The sequence below is a fragment of the Candoia aspera genome, chromosome 10 (assembly GCF_035149785.1).
Source record: "Candoia aspera isolate rCanAsp1 chromosome 10, rCanAsp1.hap2, whole genome shotgun sequence".
Lineage (NCBI taxonomy): Eukaryota > Metazoa > Chordata > Lepidosauria > Squamata > Boidae > Candoia > Candoia aspera.
The window spans coordinates 11,698,808-11,717,924 of record NC_086162.1 but is presented as its reverse complement, the minus strand read 5'-3'; the positions used below and the strand labels follow the sequence as shown (position 1 = coordinate 11,717,924).

The 19,117-nt window shown below is 42.1% G+C and overlaps 2 protein-coding genes across 2 annotated transcripts; both read left to right on the top strand.

Annotated features, from left to right (window-relative positions):
* The first annotated feature begins 224 nt into the window (after positions 1-224).
* On the top strand, positions 225-12,192 carry NUDC (nuclear distribution C, dynein complex regulator). The gene is made up of 9 exons (XM_063312386.1): positions 225-413; positions 3,363-3,440; positions 5,320-5,523; positions 5,736-5,822; positions 6,187-6,300; positions 7,063-7,257; positions 7,530-7,613; positions 8,730-8,848; positions 10,757-12,192. Exons 1-9 carry the CDS (start codon positions 318-320, stop codon positions 10,806-10,808), a joined length of 1,029 nt encoding a protein of 342 aa, XP_063168456.1. The 5' UTR covers positions 225-317; the 3' UTR covers positions 10,809-12,192.
* Positions 12,193-13,038: 846 nt separating this feature from the next.
* Positions 13,039-17,957, top strand: NR0B2 (nuclear receptor subfamily 0 group B member 2). Its single transcript, XM_063312387.1, has 2 exons — positions 13,039-14,297; positions 16,676-17,957. The coding sequence occupies exons 1-2, from the start codon at positions 13,769-13,771 to the stop codon at positions 16,915-16,917; spliced, it is 771 nt and encodes a 256-aa protein (XP_063168457.1). The 5' UTR covers positions 13,039-13,768; the 3' UTR covers positions 16,918-17,957.
* Positions 17,958-19,117: the final 1,160 nt, after the last annotated feature.

The following is a 19,117-nucleotide window of genomic DNA, read 5'->3' as shown; positions in this document are numbered from 1 at the left end:
ACCCTCGGGCCACTTTGCACCCGCCGCGAGCGTGTATTCTGAAACTTCCCGTCGGCCCTCCTGCAGGAGGTGGTAACCGTGGCAACCGACGCCAAACACGGGGCCTAACGGACCGTCTCTGACTTCCTTTCGCCGCGGATTGAAAGAGCCGGCTGCCAATCAACACGGCGAGTTCGACGGTTGGCCAAAACCTTTCCGGAAGGGGTTGGGCAGAATGCGTTCCGCTTCCGCTTCCAGCCGCGGTTGAAGGAGTGCGTGCTGAGGGAAGAGAGTGGCCCTTACGGAACGGGAGGACCCGGCCAGCGATCCAGGCGGCCATGGGGGCCAGCGGGGAAGAGGCTGCCGACAGCGAGGAGCGGTTCGACGGCATGTTGCTCGCCATGGCCCAGCAGCACCAGGGCGGCGTGCGTGAGGTAAAATGGAGGTCGGGAGCGGGCGGTCCTTCCTTCTTAACGGGCCTCGTTTTGGAGCCGCTCCGCCTTGGAGTTGTTCCCTTCCCTCACGGAATCACAGCGGGTGGTTGTCCTTCTTGTGAACCCCCTGAAGCACCTCTCGCGGAGATAGGGAGGAGGTCGGTCTGACCGGGCACGAGCTGCAGGGCTACCCTTCTCTTCGGCAGCGGGGCCTAGCGAAGCCAATGCTGCCGAATAAACGCACCCCCAATTCACCGAAGAAAAGATCCGTAGGAGACGCCGGAAACTGATTTAAGATGTAGAACTCTAGCTTGTATCTCTCTTTCAGGGAGCGCCAAGGAAGGTGAGGATGTCTCTGGGTGTAGGGCGTGAACTGCCCTGAAGATATGCATGTTAAGCGGTGGCACTAAGGTTCTTAGGGAGAATGGCCGCTCCTGGAAAGGATTAGAGTGAAAAAACGATGTTGGGATAAATACGCTACTTTTTAAACTGCCGCAAGACTTTTTGTTGTGGTTCAGTGGTTTCTTTGCATTTTAAGACTGACAGTTTCTCCCGTGATTTGTTGCTGCTGTAATTTCTAGCATATTCCAAGAAACATTTCTGATTAATGATTTCTTGAGAATCTAAAACCTGTCTACCAGTAATCTGAAGCTCTTTTTGGCCTTGCACCAGTTACAGCCCAAATGGGCATACTGTATGGGGGTTCATATGTGTACAATATTGCTAATCGGAGCCAAATCCAAGTTCAGAGCAGTCAGTTGAAAATGAAGGACCTGGATCGCTATGCAGTACAGAGATGAAGTTTACAAATCACACTATGTCATGGCTTGCTTTATTGTGGTTTGTTGAATGTGTCAGAAGCAAACACACCAGGCCATTAAAAAATTGCCTGTTTCTTGGTATGAATCTGCATTCTTTTCTTGCAATTTGTATTATACCCATTATACCCTTTCAGTTATTTTTTTTAATGTAAATTGGAATTTGCATTTAACTAATTCTTTGTGTACTGCAGGGTCATTGAGAGCTCGCATGGTATATTGGTGAAGGTGTTGGACAGACTGGGAGACGCAAGTTCAAGTCCATCCTTAGGCATGGAAGCTCAGTGAGTGTCCTTGGACCAGTCACACATTCTCAACCTACCTCACAATTTGGGGTGGGTGGGTTTAGAGGAAGAAGTGCTATGTACACTTCCTGGAGGAAAGGCAAAATACAAATCTAACAAATACAATGCAGCTTTCCACTGCCCTTCAGATGTGTTAGAATATATCTGTCACCCTTCCAATAACATGGTGTTTGGTTGAGAATGATGGGAGTTGTAGTTCAGCATTTGAAGTTTATCTCATTAGAAAACACAGTTATTCCTTACTTCCTAATCTCTTTCCTATTGCTTGATGTTTTGGTGTCACTGAGTCTATAATGCTTATTCATTTATTTGCTATAGTTTCTGTACTGCTCAGTTCCTGAAGGATCTGAGCAGTTTGCATCCAGTAACAATAAAACATAAGGCAATGATCATCACAGTGTAACAACATATTTGTGTGTGTGTTGTTCCCATGTATACACACATACACACTCTTTGTGATATCTTCATACATTTGACAAAATAAATTGTTAATAAAATCTTAAGATAGTGGAGGGAATAAAAAGCAGCTCTTTAGATGAAGATACATGCTTTCTGATTCAAACTTGGAAAGCAATTTATATAAATACCAATATTTTTATTCATATATTGTTACTGCTTTATTTACAAGACTAAACAAAGTACTTTTCCAAACTCACCATTGATTTACTTTAATTTCTTGCCTCCATTTCTTCATTACTTAGATCCAATCCCTATACTTTTAACCAGTGATGGGGAAACTACAGTTTGCAAGACTTTTCCATCTGCCCTGCTGAGGTCTAGTTAGAAGCTTCTTTAGAAACCATACAGGGGTGGACCTCATCCCCCCACCCACCTCATCCCCCCACCCCCAGTATCTCCATTTTGCTCTGTTTTTCTATGTATGAAGTAATCAACTGTCTGTTGAATAGATCTCAGTTTCCGAACTCCATCACCAGATTGTGTAGAAAGGAAAATGAAGCAGACAAACCAGTGATCTGGCTATAGAGAATTGGTCTCTATTGTCCAATCACTTTGATGATAGGATTAAAGGAATGGCTACACCTAAACAGTGTTGTCATTAGGTAATCAGCCTGTCAGGTAGAAACACTTTCCCATGCTTGTTCTGACAGACCAGTTGATCCTTCAAACTGTTGGTTTTAATTGAAATGGCATGAGTAAAAGTAGTGCCGCACATCAAAAATCAACTGCTAATCCATCATTGATTGAGATAGCTTGTGCAGAAGAACTTAAACCTTACATTAAGGTAGAGTAGTAAAATTTCTTGCAAGGTGACTTGAAAGTTTTGGTTGCTGATTGCTCTAACCCCCTTGAATGGAGAATTCTTTTATTCTAAAACAATTGCTTCTGGAGTAGTTTATTGGAGATTGTGTCCTAGGGCAGAAGAATCATTAGTATTAGCAAAACAACAACAACAGAGTTTATATTATCTAGTCTTTGACCCTCTTAATACAGACAAACCCATCCTACATTGATTATGATAATATATCATAATTTGTATCCTGCGTTTATTGTTCTACAACTCAAGACAGCATGTATAATGCTGCTGCATCCTATTTTTCCCCTGTGGGGTGTGGTGGCCTGAGAAAGTATGGCTAGTCCAAAGTCACCCAGTCAGTTTTCCTGCCTAAGGGAGGACTAAAACCCACCGTCTCCCAGTTCTGACTCTAGCACCTTAACCACTACAACAAACTGGCTCTCCACAAGCAACTTGGGTAGGTGGGTCACTTATATATGTTGTATGTTTTTTATATAAAAGGATATTTTCAAAGTGTAGCTTGAAATGTAAACTTCTTATCCCTTCATTATGCCACTTTTGTTCCTTACAGCTTGTGAACACCTTTTTCAGCTTCCTGAGACGCAAAACTGATTTCTTTGTAGGGGGAGGAGAAGGTGCTGCTGAGAAGGTATATGATTTGGCTTATAGAAAGATTTTCTCTTTAAGGCTGACTGAAATATTTCCCACAATGTCCTGTTGAAATCTCCACTTTTCCTTGATTTTTGCTGTATTGCAATTCCATTCCATTCAGTTGCTGGCTCTGGAAAGAACCTGGAGAGGCCACATTAAGTTATGTCTGACCTTAGTTGAGCAGGTTTATTTCTGAGTATGACAATAATAGATGTTTTGGGTCCGTTTTGTTTGGTTAAGCTTTGACCAAAGGCTGGTTGAAAAGTCAGCATGTCAAAAATGTATTGGCCTGACTCAGACACCCAAGGATCAATAATACCAGTTTACTTTGTTTGTTCTCTCCTAGAAAGTACTAAGTCCAATTCTTCAACAGTGGCTTCTTCCCAAAGAGCAGAGTTTCTCTAACCCGATTATGTGAAATATTGTGCATGATTCAAGTCACTCTCTGTTTCCAAATCACTCTCTGTTTCACTGATGTAGTGATGGGGGAATATGACACATCATGTTTTTTATTTTTAACAACTCTTCTGTAAGTGTTCCAAACAACGTTAATTTTTTTTTTTGAAAAAGGATAAATTGTTATCCATTCAAGATAATGAATGAGCAGCTTAAATAGAATATTTAATATATGAAATTATTTAGATTTTAAAAATACGCTCAAGCTATTTTATATATTTCTTCTGCATACTATTACTTATAATGCCTTTCAAAAGTGGCTGTTGGATTCCCTGAGGGATTTACAGGGAAATGTTGGCTCATAACTTTTGTCTTCAAAGATCAGTCAAAGTCTGTTTCTAAAGCTGATATAGGAAATTAGAAAGTCATCCTTACAGCTGTACATGTGTATTTAAATCTAGGGGAATTAAGCAAACCTATAGGTGCGGTAGGACAGCAGAAGTTTGGGAATTATGTGCAATAAAAATATCTAGAACACTGTCGTTTAAAATCTGTTTGCTCCTTAAACTAGTAAAATGAGTATTCCAAGTAGGGAATAAGGTCACTAGAATCTGAAATCAGATTTTCTGTTATGTGAGGAAGCCAGCAATCGCTAGGCTCATATATAAGGGCTAAGATATCCAGTTGTTCACCACTTAAAGAGCTTTCTTCTCCTGTCCTTTTTTCAAATTGGTGGCAGTAGACAAGGTCATAAGTTGGCACACGTCTCCAACATGTCACCATCCAAAGGGCAAGATAGATTATGTGTTACCAATGCCAGTGCTTCTGTTCATGGCCCTTGGCTGCTGCAGTAGCTGCGAAGGTCACCCATCAGTGGGAACCCTTGAAATTGAGCCAGTTGTGCAGACAAATGATTGTGTCACCACTTGGAGCAAACACACTGTAGCCCTGACCCTCAGGACTCCTCTAAACTGTGGACAAAGGTAGCCCTGTTCATTCCCACTGGACTCAGGAAAGGGGCAGATAAGTCTTATTTTTTAAAAAAATTCAACATTTATGTGTTTCCTGTTAACAGTCCTCCTTGGAGGAAGAAACAAAATTTTAACCAGTAGTGAGTGCGAACCATTGTCTTCCCTAAATTAACTTTATAGACCTCATGCCCGTAGCTCCCTGCAAAGAAAATTGGGGGGAATAGTTTTAGAATCTGGGCAACAATTTACCCTTTTAAATATCAATCCTGATTCCCCTCATCGGAGGATTTGTAAAGTACTAGAGATGGGGGAGTGATCCTAAGCAGGCCTTCCTTTTGAAAGAGGTCTACTTTTTGTTCACGTCTGTATCTCGGCCAGGAAAACAGCGGGGATGCAGTCCCCAGCTATGGAGCTTGAGTTGAGGTCATTTTTACTGCTTAGGTAGCTGAGAATGATAATGCCAATTTAGTCTTTAGAAAATTAAATTGCCTTTCTATTCTCTCACCTCAGTTAATCACAGAGACTTTCAGTCGCCACAACAAACTTGCTCAGAAAGCACAGAAAGAGAAGAAGGCCCGTCAAGAGGCAGAACAGCGGGAAAAGGCAGAACGAGCCACTAAACTTGCCAAAGAAACTAAACAGGACGACAGTGAGCCAAGGATTAAGGAGCTCACTGATGAGGAGGCAGAAAGATTGCAACTGGAAATAGACCAGGTGTGAATCTGGTTCGCTGTATTGGTGGGGCATAATATGGCTGTTGTGTATTTGGAAATTCCCCGTTTTGATTTTTATATGATCCATTCAGCGCTACCGTTTGTATTGCATATGACCAAAGATGTGGGATTACTACTATTTGTAAGCAGTACTTAAATGTGCATGTCACAAATACAACAGAGCCTTATGGGAGTGTCACTCTTTTGAAACAGAGCAAAGAGAAGAAAGAAAATGAGGCCAATAACATGCCTGTCAAGTCTGCTGAAAATCCAGTGGAATCTCCCGAGGCCAGCAAACAGGTAATGCATTTTTCAAGACATTTGGCAACAAATGATGGTTCCTATTCTGCTTGCTATCTCCTTGCTTTAAAATGGTTGAAAATAAGGAGTATGTTAGCCAGAATACAGTAACTACAACATGGAATTCTAGGATTTATTCAGGTAGATGCCAGAGGACCTCCAGATTGGCTTTGGGCAAAAGGGCCCTCGCAGTGTATCTTTAAAACCTGGCTTCTTAAGCAGAGTAGGCATTCAAGAATGTTGAACTGTACACATGCAGAATACTTGAATTGCCAGCTATATAAATAATGCACTAAACAGAAAAAAAATCCCTTGTTAAAAAGTTCTGAGAAGTATTTTGTGTACCCTGCCTATGTTGTATAAGGATACTGATGAAGAAGAGGAAGATGAGAAGGACAAAGGCAAACTTAAACCGAACTCTGGAAATGGAGCAGACCTGCCAAACTACAGGTGGACACAGACCCTCTCTGAACTGGATGTAAGTGTCGATTTTGAAGCACATACTAAGTTTTACCCAATAGCGTCTGCTTGTTATGAGGAAACTAAATCAGTGAAATACATAATTGTGATTCATAAGCAGGAGGATCTCTTTTGGATAATTAGGAAAAAAATAGAGGCATCTGACCATGGAAATCCACTAAATAGTGAATAGCTGCTTCACTTTCTTTTAGAGTTGGCTATAGAAAGCTTTTCGGAATACCGTTTGGAAACAGTAAGCAGAGAGAACTGTAATTAAATAGATTGTTTTAAATGCAGAGAAGAGCAGCAAAGATGGCAAGGCGTTTGGAGGCTAAATCCTGTGAAAAATGGTTCGATAACGAGATACGTTTAGCCTAAAGAAGAGAAGGCTAAGGGGAGACTTGGTAGTAGTTTTCCAGTACTTAAAAGGGCTGTCACAGGGAAGTATCCTCTGGCGCCTGCAGGTAGGACAAGAACCAGTGAGTGGCAGCTTTACAGAGCAATATTAAAACTTGAAATAAGGGGGAATTTCCTAACGATGAGAACTGTTAAGCAGTGGAACAGCCTGTCTCCTGAATCATGGGCGCTTCATCCCTGGAAGTTTTCAGATAAAGCCATTTGTCTGCGTTGGTTTGAGGATTCCTGCCCTGGGCAGGAGGTTAGACTAGAAGACCTCCAAGGTCCCTTCCAACCCTAGGACTCTATTAATAGTGATCTGCCCGCCTTCCCTACCTGAGGTTTTCAGAAAGAACTCATTGTTCTCTCTTCCTGTTCTCTCTAGCTGGCCATCCCATTTGATGTGACCTTCAGACTGAAGGGAAAGGATATGGTGGTTGACATACAGAGGCGCCATCTGAAGGTGGGCCTAAAGGGCCATCCCCCGGTGATTGACGGAGACCTGTACAATGAGGTGAAGGTGGAGGAGAGCTCATGGCTGATTGAGGATGGAAAAATAGTCACTGTGCACTTGGAAAAGGTAAAAAGGAAATGATTTGGGATTTTAGTTAATGGATGATTTTGCAAGAGTTCTCATATGTGCTGATTGCTTTGTGTCTAGTATCTGTTTAATAGAATATACCTAATACTCCAAGTAAGATGTATACAGTAATATTGTGATGAGACAATATGATGTGAATTTGCTATCTTTGCAAGAAAAAGAAAAAATCTTCAGTTCCTAATGCGCATGCCACATCCAAAGAAGCTGCCCCACGTACATTCTACGTAATACTGTTTCTCTTTTCACTTTAGATCAACAAGATGGAATGGTGGAACAAGTTAGTCCAAACAGACCCAGAGATTAACACCAAGAAAATTAACCCTGAGAATTCAAAAGTGAGTGATTCTTTCGTCAGGTTTTATATCAAGAATGCTGCTTAACCGAACGTGCATGTTTCACTTCTGGAATGGATTGGCAGCCTTGGTGGCTATGGGTGTGACCCAAGCATGCACACTCTTCACATACACACAGGTTATCAGGGGTCATGGCATGGGAGAGAACCTTTACTTTGCCGCCACCTCCACCCCTTGTGATTGCCACTAGAAATAGTGATCTATGCTACTTAGCTGCAGCTTTGTATGGGATAAAAGTGGGTCTGCCACCCAGGATTCAGAGGAGAGTGGGGAATCGTATGCTGTCTGTACACCTCAGGTTACCCTCCAGCGACTAAGAAGGATTGCATTGAACAGACTTGCAAGCCCTGTTGAAAGATTTGATTTTTAGCAGCCCATGATGGAATCAGTTACATTATAAAATTGTAACCACAGTCTGCTTCAGCAAATGGCAACATCTGGCTGACCTCTCAGATAGGCTTCCTTTTTGTTAGCCCTTTGAAGTAGTTGAGGGCAAGAAGCAGACACTGTGGAGATTCCAGAATGTTACGCTATTGCTGTAAGATTTATTAACAGAATTTTGAAAGCCAACGTAATTTCTTCTCCAAGCCCCTGCTTAGCAGGTCACTCATACCCTCTCCAAAGTCAGCTCTGAATTCCTTTACAGTTAGTACTTGGATGGGAAACCTTTCTGGGACTGTAGTTTCCAAACATCCAAGAAGAAAGGAGTGGCAAATCATTTTTTTAAAAACTATAATGTGACTTTAACTAATGTAAACTAAGCACACATTATTTTCTTTTTTATATGCTGCTCCTGGCAAGCAGAAACTTCTTCCTTCAAATGTTTAGGCAAGTTTCAACTGCTTGCTCTCCGAAGTTCTTGTTCAAAGTCCTTGATGAGGCTTTGCTGCTGCTGAATATACAGCAGTGGAAACCAAGAAATAGGGCAGAAGACAGTTTTGGTGATTGTGGGATCAGAGAGAAACAACCTTACCTTGCACACCTACAAGTGTTATCAGTGTGTCTTTATTAAGTGGTATATCTTCTCTAGAAAGATTTGAGCTACGAATTTATCAAATTAATATGAATTTCTCTAATATATTTCTTCCCATTTCCAAGTTATCAGACCTGGATAGCGAAACACGCAGCATGGTAGAGAAAATGATGTATGATCAGCGGCAGAAATCAATGGGGCTTCCCACATCTGATGAGCAAAAGAAGCAGGACATACTAAAAAAGTGAGTAAGGCCAGTTTTACGCTGTGTGAAGAAAGGAACAAAAGCTTGTTTTCCAGGCAAGAACAAACTAGTCTCTTTTGAGCCTTTTAATGGTGGTGAGAAGTGGCTCGTTTGTAAGGACAGTCCAGCAAGTAAGTGCTATGTAGAGACTAAGAGGCCAGGCAGTACCATCTCAGCTTGAACTATGGTGTGTTGTCTCTGCCTCTTATCTCCATGTGCCTCAAAGTCAGATAACACAGCGCTAGCTAGACAATCATGGATTTTATTGTTTTATTGCCCTGCTCGACAGAGACCTCAATAGAAGCTTCTGTGAGTAATTCCCCTTTTAAGGCCAGATAGGGTGATGCTCCCTGCACTCAAGCTGGAAACGGGGTAACTAAAGGGCAAACACTTTCCATCAGTCATTCTAAATGGCACAAGCAGAGAAAAAGGATAAAGCCAGAAGTGGTGGCAATTTCTGTCTCTTTCCTTGGCTAATCTTCACAGGCACAATGTCAAGGCTTGGATATGATGCCTTTGTCTGGTATCAGTAATGACTTACTCAAACGAGCAATTATTTGCAGAAAATGTATAATTTTTGTTCTTGTTGCACCGCATTTTAGCCCCATCAGTCAACCAAGTCAGGAGCTCTTTGCCTTCCTCCTCCTCCCAGGCTCTCCACCGTGACTCTTTTTTCGGGTCTTAATTCTTGCCACTGCGTGTGACCTCACTGAGGGTGTTCTGAGTTAATAATTCAGCTATTTCGCAGATTGGCCCATTAAGATGTCTTGGAGAAGTGCCATTCGGCCCCAGTGATATTCTTAATTTGTCAGTTAGCTCTAAAACTTTACCCTTTGCCCCTTCTTCTGGGTACAGTTTTCAGGTACAGTGCGGAAAAGCGACACCATGGAGTAGTCATAGGTGTCCTCTCTCAGTGTGTTGGCTAAACAACATATTAGTAAGTAAAATAATTTGGCTGAAAAAAATGGTGTGCTTTCAAGTGACCAGTGAAATCCATCTACATCGAGCTTAGTAAATTGGAGTCAGTTCTGTGAGAATCTCCATGCCCCGGTTTCCATGTGTGTTTTAGTGGAAAGGTTATGTGGCAACGCCTTCAGTATCTTTCTATAAAATGGGAGCTTTATCCTGGTTTGCATAATTGTAATTATATAAACTCCAAGAATTTAAAGTCACTATAAAAGTGCTTAAAACTTGAGAGAAGTACTGTAAGTACTAAGTATGACCTAATAGTGCCAAATGGCATTGCTGAGATAATTGTGGTGGCAAAAGGATGTCAGAAGTACTGTTTCTGAGGAGTGTGACTTCCAAATAGCCCTAGTAAGAAATCTTCCTTCAAGTGACGGCATTCTTAGTGCACAAACAAGAATATTTGCCGGCACTGGAAAATTCATGTTTGACCTGGAGCTAATGGTTCCTAAGGGCACATTTGTCCTTGCTGATTCACAACTATTGTGCTCCGTAATGGGGCAGTTCTACTGATAGTGTGAAGGAGAGAGCTGATGTGCTTCTACAGAGATCATGGCCAGTAATGCCACAGTGATAGCTTAGAAACTCAGTACTTACAATGTGGCAATTTCTATCATTTTTATTGCTTTTACCTAGACTGACCACTACCTGCATCTTGAAAGCTGTTTTCCTTTCAGAGAGTACTGTTTGATTAAAAAAAGAAAGGAAAAGAGAGAGAGAGAGAGTTGTCTCTCAAACTAGATTTCCCTTACTACACAATGAAGTTGGGTGTTACCCTTCTTACGTACCTTTGCTGAGACCCTGCTTTACATGCAGCAGCCAAACTACCTAACACCAACAGTTAGAAACTGTTTCCTTCCAGTTTAATGCTTTTGAATTTAAGTGCTTTAGGTGTTTCCCTTTATTCCTGTCAACTAAAGTGCATTTCTCTCCTTTTTACAGGTTCATGGAGCAGCATCCAGAAATGGATTTTTCCAAAGCAAAATTCAACTAATACATTGTCCCCCCCTTTTTTTTTCTCCTTTCCTGACAAACTTTTAAATTTTAAACAGCAAGAAATTATGTACCTTTTCCTTCGGGATGATGCAGTTACTCACATCACCCCATTTTGGGGTTGAAAAAATAGTTGTGCTGGTGAATCCATATAGCATACTGCTTAGGCTTCTGGATTTTCAACAGTGGCATCAGTTACTAGAAGTCCATCCTTCATCTTTGCAAGACAGTATTCTAGGGAAAAGGGTTGAAGCAAATGTATTGCAAAATAGTTACTTTCCACTGGGCTTCTCTTAGTTTTGGAAAATCTGGGAAGGTATCATTTAAAAATAACTTTTTGAAAATCTGGAGTTTATTCATCCTTGACCATTCTCTGTTCCCCAGCTCCTGCTCCTAAATAAAGGGCCAGGTCCTAACTTAAAAATACCATCACTCCTTTTTTATTATTCTTACTGTTTCAGACCAAGGAACCACTATACAAATATAACTCCATATAACAACCATGAGAAGTGGCTTCAGAATCAAAAGAAGCACTGACAATCTTGAAACATCTTTTGCTTGTTCCATTTGAGCCACCAAGTCCAAGGTGCAGCAGTGCAGGATGTTTGTCCTGGGTATGCACGGTTGCCATTTAATGTTACGGGGAAAGCATGGAGAGCAGATCCATAACAAATCCATGTATCTGCCAGTCAGTGCTATTCATTACCTTCAGAATTAACATTGCAAACATAAGTAGTCAAGCTTGGAGACAGTGAACATTTGTCCAGGATTTGGGATAGATTGCAAGAATGCTAAGATCCTTAATAATCTGAGAGACGGGTGTTATTTTCATTCCTGTAAATGTTTCTGTCCTCAGCTGTTTCTCCCAGGCCATGTTGTAACTTATCTCAGAGCTTTGGTGAGAATAGACTCAAAAGTTTGGGGAGCTACGAAATGGTTTATTGCTTCTCTTGCAATATTGGGGTTGGGGAGTTACAGATCCGGAATTAAGGACAACTAGGATGTGGTTATATTACTGACTCCTTCAAGGAGACTGACTGACGCTCATCTTAAGTCAATCTCATGAATTGTGCTGACATCGGGGAATGATATGCCAGCAGTAACTAAGGCTCTTCTGCTGTTAAAGGGGACATAATGAGCAAGAAGCAAGTCTCTGGCTTGCTGAAGATTAGTTACCCACCTTGCCAGATCTGTTCCTTTCAGCACTGGACATGTTAGTCAAGAACATTTTGTTCTTTTGTTGCTTACATTGCAGCTTGTATTGTGCATGCACGATTAAAAAGGTGAAGCTTTCATGCATTGTCAAACTGTCATGGTTATCGGAGTACCCAAGAGCAAGCTATCCAAGATAATTAGCAGCTCTAAATAAACTCTTCTGTACCTTTCTGCTCTCTTCCATTAATGTATTTGTCAGTTGTTGTTTTACTTCAGTGAAGAAAGAGACCTTATGGAATATGGGGTCACTTCCAGGATGCCAAATAGACTCCAGCAATGTGTACATAAGCTGGAGGAGATGCATATACTTCGGGTTTCCCACAGCAATGTCTTTTAGAAGTTTTGGGAGTGCAGATCTCAGAATTCCAAGCCTCCATGGCCATTGACTGCTGGCTGGGAATTCTGAGCCTTGCAGTTCTGCCACATCTGGAGGATTGAAAAGAGCTGGAAAAAAAACTTAACAGCTACAGTAGTTGATTTCCATCTGCTCTAGCCTGTCAGATATTAAACATATTTGGTGTTTCTCCCCTGCTAGAAGCTATTGTTGCTTTCTTATCAGGCTGTGCAGGCCAATGACCTAAGGAAAAAAATGTGCTTGGTTTATTGGTATGCCACCTGGGGTGGTGTGCCTGTGCGTGTTCCAAATCCCCCTTTTCTCTTGAACATGGATTGCTGCACAGCCCTATTTTCTGCCATGCAGCAGTGGTGTTGATTGCCTCTGCACGCTTGCGTTCTTGTGTTCTGCTCAACTTTGGACCTCAGTTGTCCACTAGTCCTTGGCAATCAGGACCCAGCAGGGCTTTCCCCAACATGGTAATATGTATAAATGCTACATATTATCTATCTTCTTGTTTGATGTCTTCTCGCAAGGGACAAACAAAAAAAGGGAAGGGAAAACGTGCTGCGACTTTGCAAAAAATAAAAAAGTTTGTTGGAAACGACATCATTGAGAAAGCAAAGGTATGAATTAAACAATTTGGTGCCTGCCCTTGCTACTGCTCTGGACTTACTGGTGCCTCTGTTCGACCTGAATTTGTGTTAAATAGAAAACGTGCTACACGTTTCCAGCGTTTCCTCCATGGGAGACACCACACTGTACCTTTAGGCATGGTGAACTCATTGGCTCCTTTTTGTCCCTTGCCTCTTTCTTCATTATTAGCCAAGAGCAGCTGTCTGAGTTAAACAATCTTTAGATTACTTGACTTCCAGGTTGCTTATCCCAAGGCTAGAACTTTATGAGCTGTTTGCATTGGACTGTCTTTATTGGACTTCGTGTGTGTGTGTGTGTTATGTGAACTCCTTGGCAGTGACCCCTATCATTTCCTGAAACCTGATTACAGAATTGAAGCCTTGGTGCCATGGTACAGGCTGGGTTAATGACTTTGTTTATACTGATACAAGCGATCCAGTTAAGGTCCAAGTCTTCTGGCACTTTCATTGAGAAAACGGTCTTCTGGGCCACGTGGAGACTTCATTTCATTCTAACCAGTCAGCCCAGGGCAGCCTTGTTTTTCAATGAACTGCTGCTGCTCGTCAAAGGGAGGTCAAGGCTGCTGAAGTGGGTGGATTTATTCACCCATTCAGGAGCCTTATAAGCAGAGATGACAGCAGCCAAGGGAAGAACGGAAGAAGCCACGGAGCAGCAAGAAGGTGCTGTAGCTGAAAGGGTGGGACACCTGCTCAAGCAGCAGGTGGGAGGAAAGCACTTGGCTTTCATTGTACAGAGGTAGTAAGCTTTGCTCCGACATGAATATGGAGTGTGAGAAGTGTCCTTGCCATCGTGAGGAAAACGAGAATGCCATTCTCTACACCCTCCTCAGTGAGAACTTGGCTCACCACAAGGGTAGCCGTGGCTCTTCCCAGCAACGCTGCTTGTGCCATAAGCGCCGCACTGTTTGCCTTCAGACCCCACAAGCTACCTGCCAGGCAGCTTCTGATGTCTTGGTGAAGACCATCAGCTTCATGAAGAATCTGCCTTCCTTCCAGCTCCTGCCTTGGGAAGACCAGCTCTTACTGCTGGACAGCTGCTGGGCTCCCCTTTTCCTTCTAGGCTTGGTGCAGGAGATGGTGACCTTTGAGGTTATGGAAACCCCAGTACCCAGCATGCTGGAGAGGATCCTTCTTGATGGCCAGTGCAAGAGACAGGAGCTGCAGCGGGTGCAGCCCACCTTGGCCAGTGTGCAGCGCCTCCAGTGCTGTTTGAACTCTTTCTGGAGCCTAGACTTGAGTCCTAAAGAATATGCCTATCTGAAAGGTGCAATTCTGTTCAACCCTGGTAAGTGCTGTGGCCCCGTGCATAGCTTGAGAATGTTAACAGAGGGCCACAACTCACACAATGTTTTTTTTTCCACATATTTGACAGGGGAAGCAAGCTATGTTCTTCCATAGACTTGAAGCCTGGGCTAGTTTCATGCTTTTTAGTGAGTCAAGTGTGTATATTGGTTAAAAAAAACCTCCACTCTATAGGGGGGGAGCTGCATAAATTACGGTGCTGTTTTTCTCCCAAGTATTAAACTTTATATAACCAAAGCAGCATCAAGTGTTGCCATTAGGAGAACAGTAAGCCGTCTGTTGAGGCTGTTTTAATATAAATTTATGTACTGAACATGCGGCTGGACCTAATGGCCCCTTCCAATTCTCTACTAAGATATAGAAGTACCCACCTTAAAAAACACTTTTAGGGGGAAAAGGAACTATGGAGAATCTCAAAACTGCTCAACATGGACGGAGTACGTTTACTAATCCGTAAAACTAGTGAATGTTTGTGGTATTGGACCTTTGAGCTAGGAGAAGCTTGTTGTGGATGAAAGCATTCTGTATTTGAGAGTACATCTAGGTGTTCTTTATTAAAATATGTGGAGACATAGCAGGGAAGATCTTAGGAGAAGAATTTTTTTTCTTGTGGATAAAAGAAGCTGCTTTTTAATACTGTGTTGGGCAGTGATGGTTTTCATAAAGCTTGATTACATCAGGGACATCTTTTTATGGGATTAGAAGTTTCATTTTTTTTATCAAAAATGGAGCTGCAGATTTCATGATTTAATTTAAAAGGGGTTTCTAGCATTTTTGACAAGCAGTCCAAGCAAACCTCCACCTAGGAAGTTCAATTCAGTATTTTGGGGTCCGCTTTTTGCAGTATGGTGGAAGTTCTGGGATAGCATTATAGAACCAGTTTTCTTTTGTAGGAAACCAAATACTGTATTAGATACTAAAGATCTGAAAAATTGTGAGCATTTTTCAAGGGGATATAAATGAAAAGATCCAGAATGTAACATTTCACAGCATCGATCACAAAAACAGTGCAGCATCCCAACAGTTCTAGCTATCAGCTTCAAAAATCTGGAGTACTTTTTATCTTAAGAATAAACCTTTCAGCCATTCTACCCACCCACTGACTGGCAAACCTTTGTCATCAGCTCTTTCCAACCTGCACCCAGATAGGACTAACCAAACAATCCCATTACTGGACATTTGTATTTATTACTGTGATATTCTGCACCTCCAATCGAAGAGATTGAGGTGGTGAATAGCATTCTTCTCTAACTTCAAGCCCATTTTCTCCACAATATCCCTTACAGATAGGTTACCCCGAGACAGTATGAGCAGGCAATATCATCTCATGAACTTCATAGCTGAGTACAGAACTGAGGATTTGCATCTCTCCAGTCCTACTGTGAGACTCTAATCTTATTTAAAGAACTTGGTGCTTTCCAGAAGTTTCTAAGTTATGTACGGAGGCAGTCCCATGTGCATCGCAATAATCAAATATAGAGTTTGCCAACCTATACACCTTTGATTTAAGAACTTTCTGTAAGTGGACCCAGATGATACATTACCTAATGCTGTTAGAGAAAGTGCTTCAGACTTCTGTGAAAACTAGAGGTACGAGATCCACTCTCAAACTGAGCATCTGATCCTTCTGGACTGTAACTCCCTTCAATACAGGAAGATCTATCATTCCTAGATTATAAGCACCTCTATTTTACTTGAATTCAGCTTTAGTTTACTCAGTTTATCCATCTGTAGGCAGATTTTTAGGGGAACCCCACCATTAAGTGCTATGTGGAAATATGAATGGGAGTCACACAATAACCTGTACAATATAATCAATGCGTAGTGGCTTCATGATGTTAAAAAAGCAAGAGAACCAGGATAGAACCTTGACAGGTTTAATATAAAAACTTCCATTTTGTGGAGCCAACTCCTCCAAGTGTCCCTATCTGATACCTGTTTGCAGGATACTCCTTCTTCCTTAATGGATTTCTTTTCCCTTGGGAAGGAAGGAAATGATGGGGAAACGGAGAAGAGCTGTAAGTTGGAGGATGATATGAGCTGCGCCTCTCATGGAAGTCTGTAAATGAGGCAGAGCAATTGCCCAGAAAAACTGAGGAGTAAATAATTAAACCAAATACACTCTAACTCTAATGCAGTGTTTCTCAACCATGGCAACTTAAACCCATGCTGGCTGGGGAATTCTGGGAGTTGAAGTCCACACATCTTAAAAGTTGCCACGGTTGAGAAACACTGCTCTGATGGGTTAATTCTGCATAATTTAAATCAAATCGCAATGCAAACATGGGAAATGTCTACCATGTCTACCTTTTCAAGGAGTCTGTGATTAATTTCAGGTTTCCTCTTCTCTCCTTCTCCCAGACATTCCAGGTCTCAGAGCTTCCTCATACATTGAGAGCCTCCAGCGAGAGGCTCAGCAAGCACTCCAACAAGTCCTGGTGCTTCTCCACTTGGAAGATCAAGGCCGATTTGCCAGGGTCCTGCTGAGTTCCTCCTCCTTGAGATCCATTCCTCCAGCTCTCATTACAGACCTTTTCTTCCAACCCATCATTGGAAAGACAGACATTCTGGAGCTTTTAACAGAAATGCTGCTGATGAAATAGTTTATGTAACCATAACGTCCTTGTGCAGAAACAGCTGTTGGGCCAGGCAGCACATACTTTGCTTGTGTTCCATTCCAAAAGAATACACAGTTAATTTGGGAACACGCCATGGATGAAAGTGTAGTGTCTTAGCAGCCACTTTGCAAACAAAGAGGGTGCTAGCGGGCAAACCCATACTTTTTTTTTTGGATAGCAGAATACAGGAATGCAACATACACCCAAGCCCTGTGAAGTATTGCACTTGTAACAAGGTGTTCGGAGTAGGTGAAATAGCAGCGTTTGTAGCAAATGTATTGGCCCCATGAACTGTGCCAAGTCCTGGGTGCTCAGTGACATCAGCTGTCACTACTGTAGTTATGGAATAAAAGCCCTGCCTGAACCAGTCATATTCAAACGTGCCTGCAGCTTCGAAGTGAGGCATGCAGTATTGACTTTTACTTCATTTATGCGGGCTTCAGTTTCAAAGTTTAATTTCTATAGGGATGTCTCCCTTACAGAAAGACTCCTGGGAACTGCCATTGGCTGGGAAATGATCCACACCCGCCCTCCCATACTATAATCCCAGGATTTGCTAGTCAGAAAGAGCTTCCCAGTCTTTCAGAATACATCCAACCTCCCCCAGCTCCTAAAAAGGACTTTACAAAAATGCAACTCATTTTGCTGAACAATTTTTAAAATAAAAATATTGACTTATATAGTCATACATTCCAATCTTCAGGTACAGATACTTCGTTTTAATGTATTCCAACTTTTATATAGATTTGTGCATTGAGGAGAGCTAAGGTCAGAAAATGTCAATTTCCACTATAGTAGTCATTATTTTCCTGCTTTTCCCTCCAGCCTGCTTTGTGTATGTTGTCTAGAGCTGTTGCTTTTCTCCTCCAGTTTATCATGCTGTTCTATGCTGGTTTATGCCCTCTTTGCACAAACTCCCAACGTTAGTATTTTGTGAGCAGGTGCTTCTTGTGAGTTGTATGTAGTAAGACATGCTAAGTTATTATTTTTTAAGGAAAAAAAGAAATAAAAGGTTTTGCAGTTTGTTCAGTGGCTTTCTATTAACGAAGACTGAAAGGATATATATTACCAATTTAACATCATGTCTGGGTTCAAAGGTTGCCCTAACCCATGATTTGCTTAACTATTTTTATCAAGTAAGCCACAATTAGATTTGCCCATAAAGCTAAGCCATAAATAAATCAAAATGGCTGGCACCTTATAAGCTCCTGAGCCAAAACCAAGACTTATCTGTCCAATTCTGGATATCAACAGGCAATATTTCAATGGTTTCGGAAAAGGAGGTCAGTGGTACAGCAAATAGATTCTGCGAGGAAAGGTCAAAGACCATGACTTTGTTTACTCTGAAGGAGAGAAGGTTGAAGGGAACATAATAGCAATCTTGAGACACTTGAGCTGCCATAAGAGGGCCAAGATTTCTTCCCTGCTTTCCCAAAGGGCAGGAATAGATGGAGGAATGTTAGAAAGCAGTTTGGCAATGGAGTGACTATCCTTGAGGTGGTGACTTCTTACTGGCTGGAAGTCTTTCAGGATGGTTAGACATCTTTGGAGAATTTTCTAGATTTCTAATAAATGGACCCCAAGGCCCTTTCCAATGTATAACAGAGTTTCTATATTGCACCAAACCATGTTTGTTTAATGAAACTCCAGATGGCTGGACTAAGGGCTCCTCCACACATTAGCCTTAAGCTGCTCATCTCCCATGCTGAAACTGGCTAGAATCGAAGCTGGCTTAAGAAACTGTTGCTGAATTTCAATCCATTCCCGTTGGCATTGAGGGGAGTCGAGAGTTCTGGCCAGACAGACATTACCACAGCCCCCAACTGATGGGATTCCTATGCTTCTTTAGCCCCCACCCCACATATGCCAGGAAAGCAAGCACCAATCTTTATCCCTCCGAGGGCAAGTCTTGGAGGAGATGTGGTTTTCACTGATAAGTCCTTTTTCATGAACCCCCTCTGTGGAGTCGGATTTGTACTTGGCATCTACCAATCCAACAAATCCACTGGAGAATTGGTGGGGGGCGGGGCGGGGAACACTACCCTACTATGGTGGTATTCTTCCTGTCAGGTGGGCTAGTTAGGGGAAACTGGCAAAACTCTTGTCAGTTTCACCTGGATTAAAAAAAAGTCCATTGTGAAGGAAAAAAGTCCAATCCTTCATTATTGCAACACCCACCCAGTGA

Bases quoted from the DNA above. Each gene is read 5' to 3' on its own strand.
- NR0B2 (XM_063312387.1), top strand. From the start codon at position 13,769: ATGAATATGGAGTGTGAGAAGTGTCCTTGCCATCGTGAGGAAAACGAG. The intron at 14,298-16,675 runs GTAAGTGCTGTG...TCCTTCTCCCAG, and splicing joins TGCAATTCTGTTCAACCCTG to ACATTCCAGGTCTCAGAGCT.
- NUDC (XM_063312386.1), top strand. From the start codon at position 318: ATGGGGGCCAGCGGGGAAGAGGCTGCCGACAGCGAGGAGCGGTTCGAC. The intron at 414-3,362 runs GTAAAATGGAGG...TGTTCCTTACAG, and splicing joins ACCAGGGCGGCGTGCGTGAG to CTTGTGAACACCTTTTTCAG. The intron at 5,823-6,186 runs GTAATGCATTTT...ATGTTGTATAAG, and splicing joins CTCCCGAGGCCAGCAAACAG to GATACTGATGAAGAAGAGGA.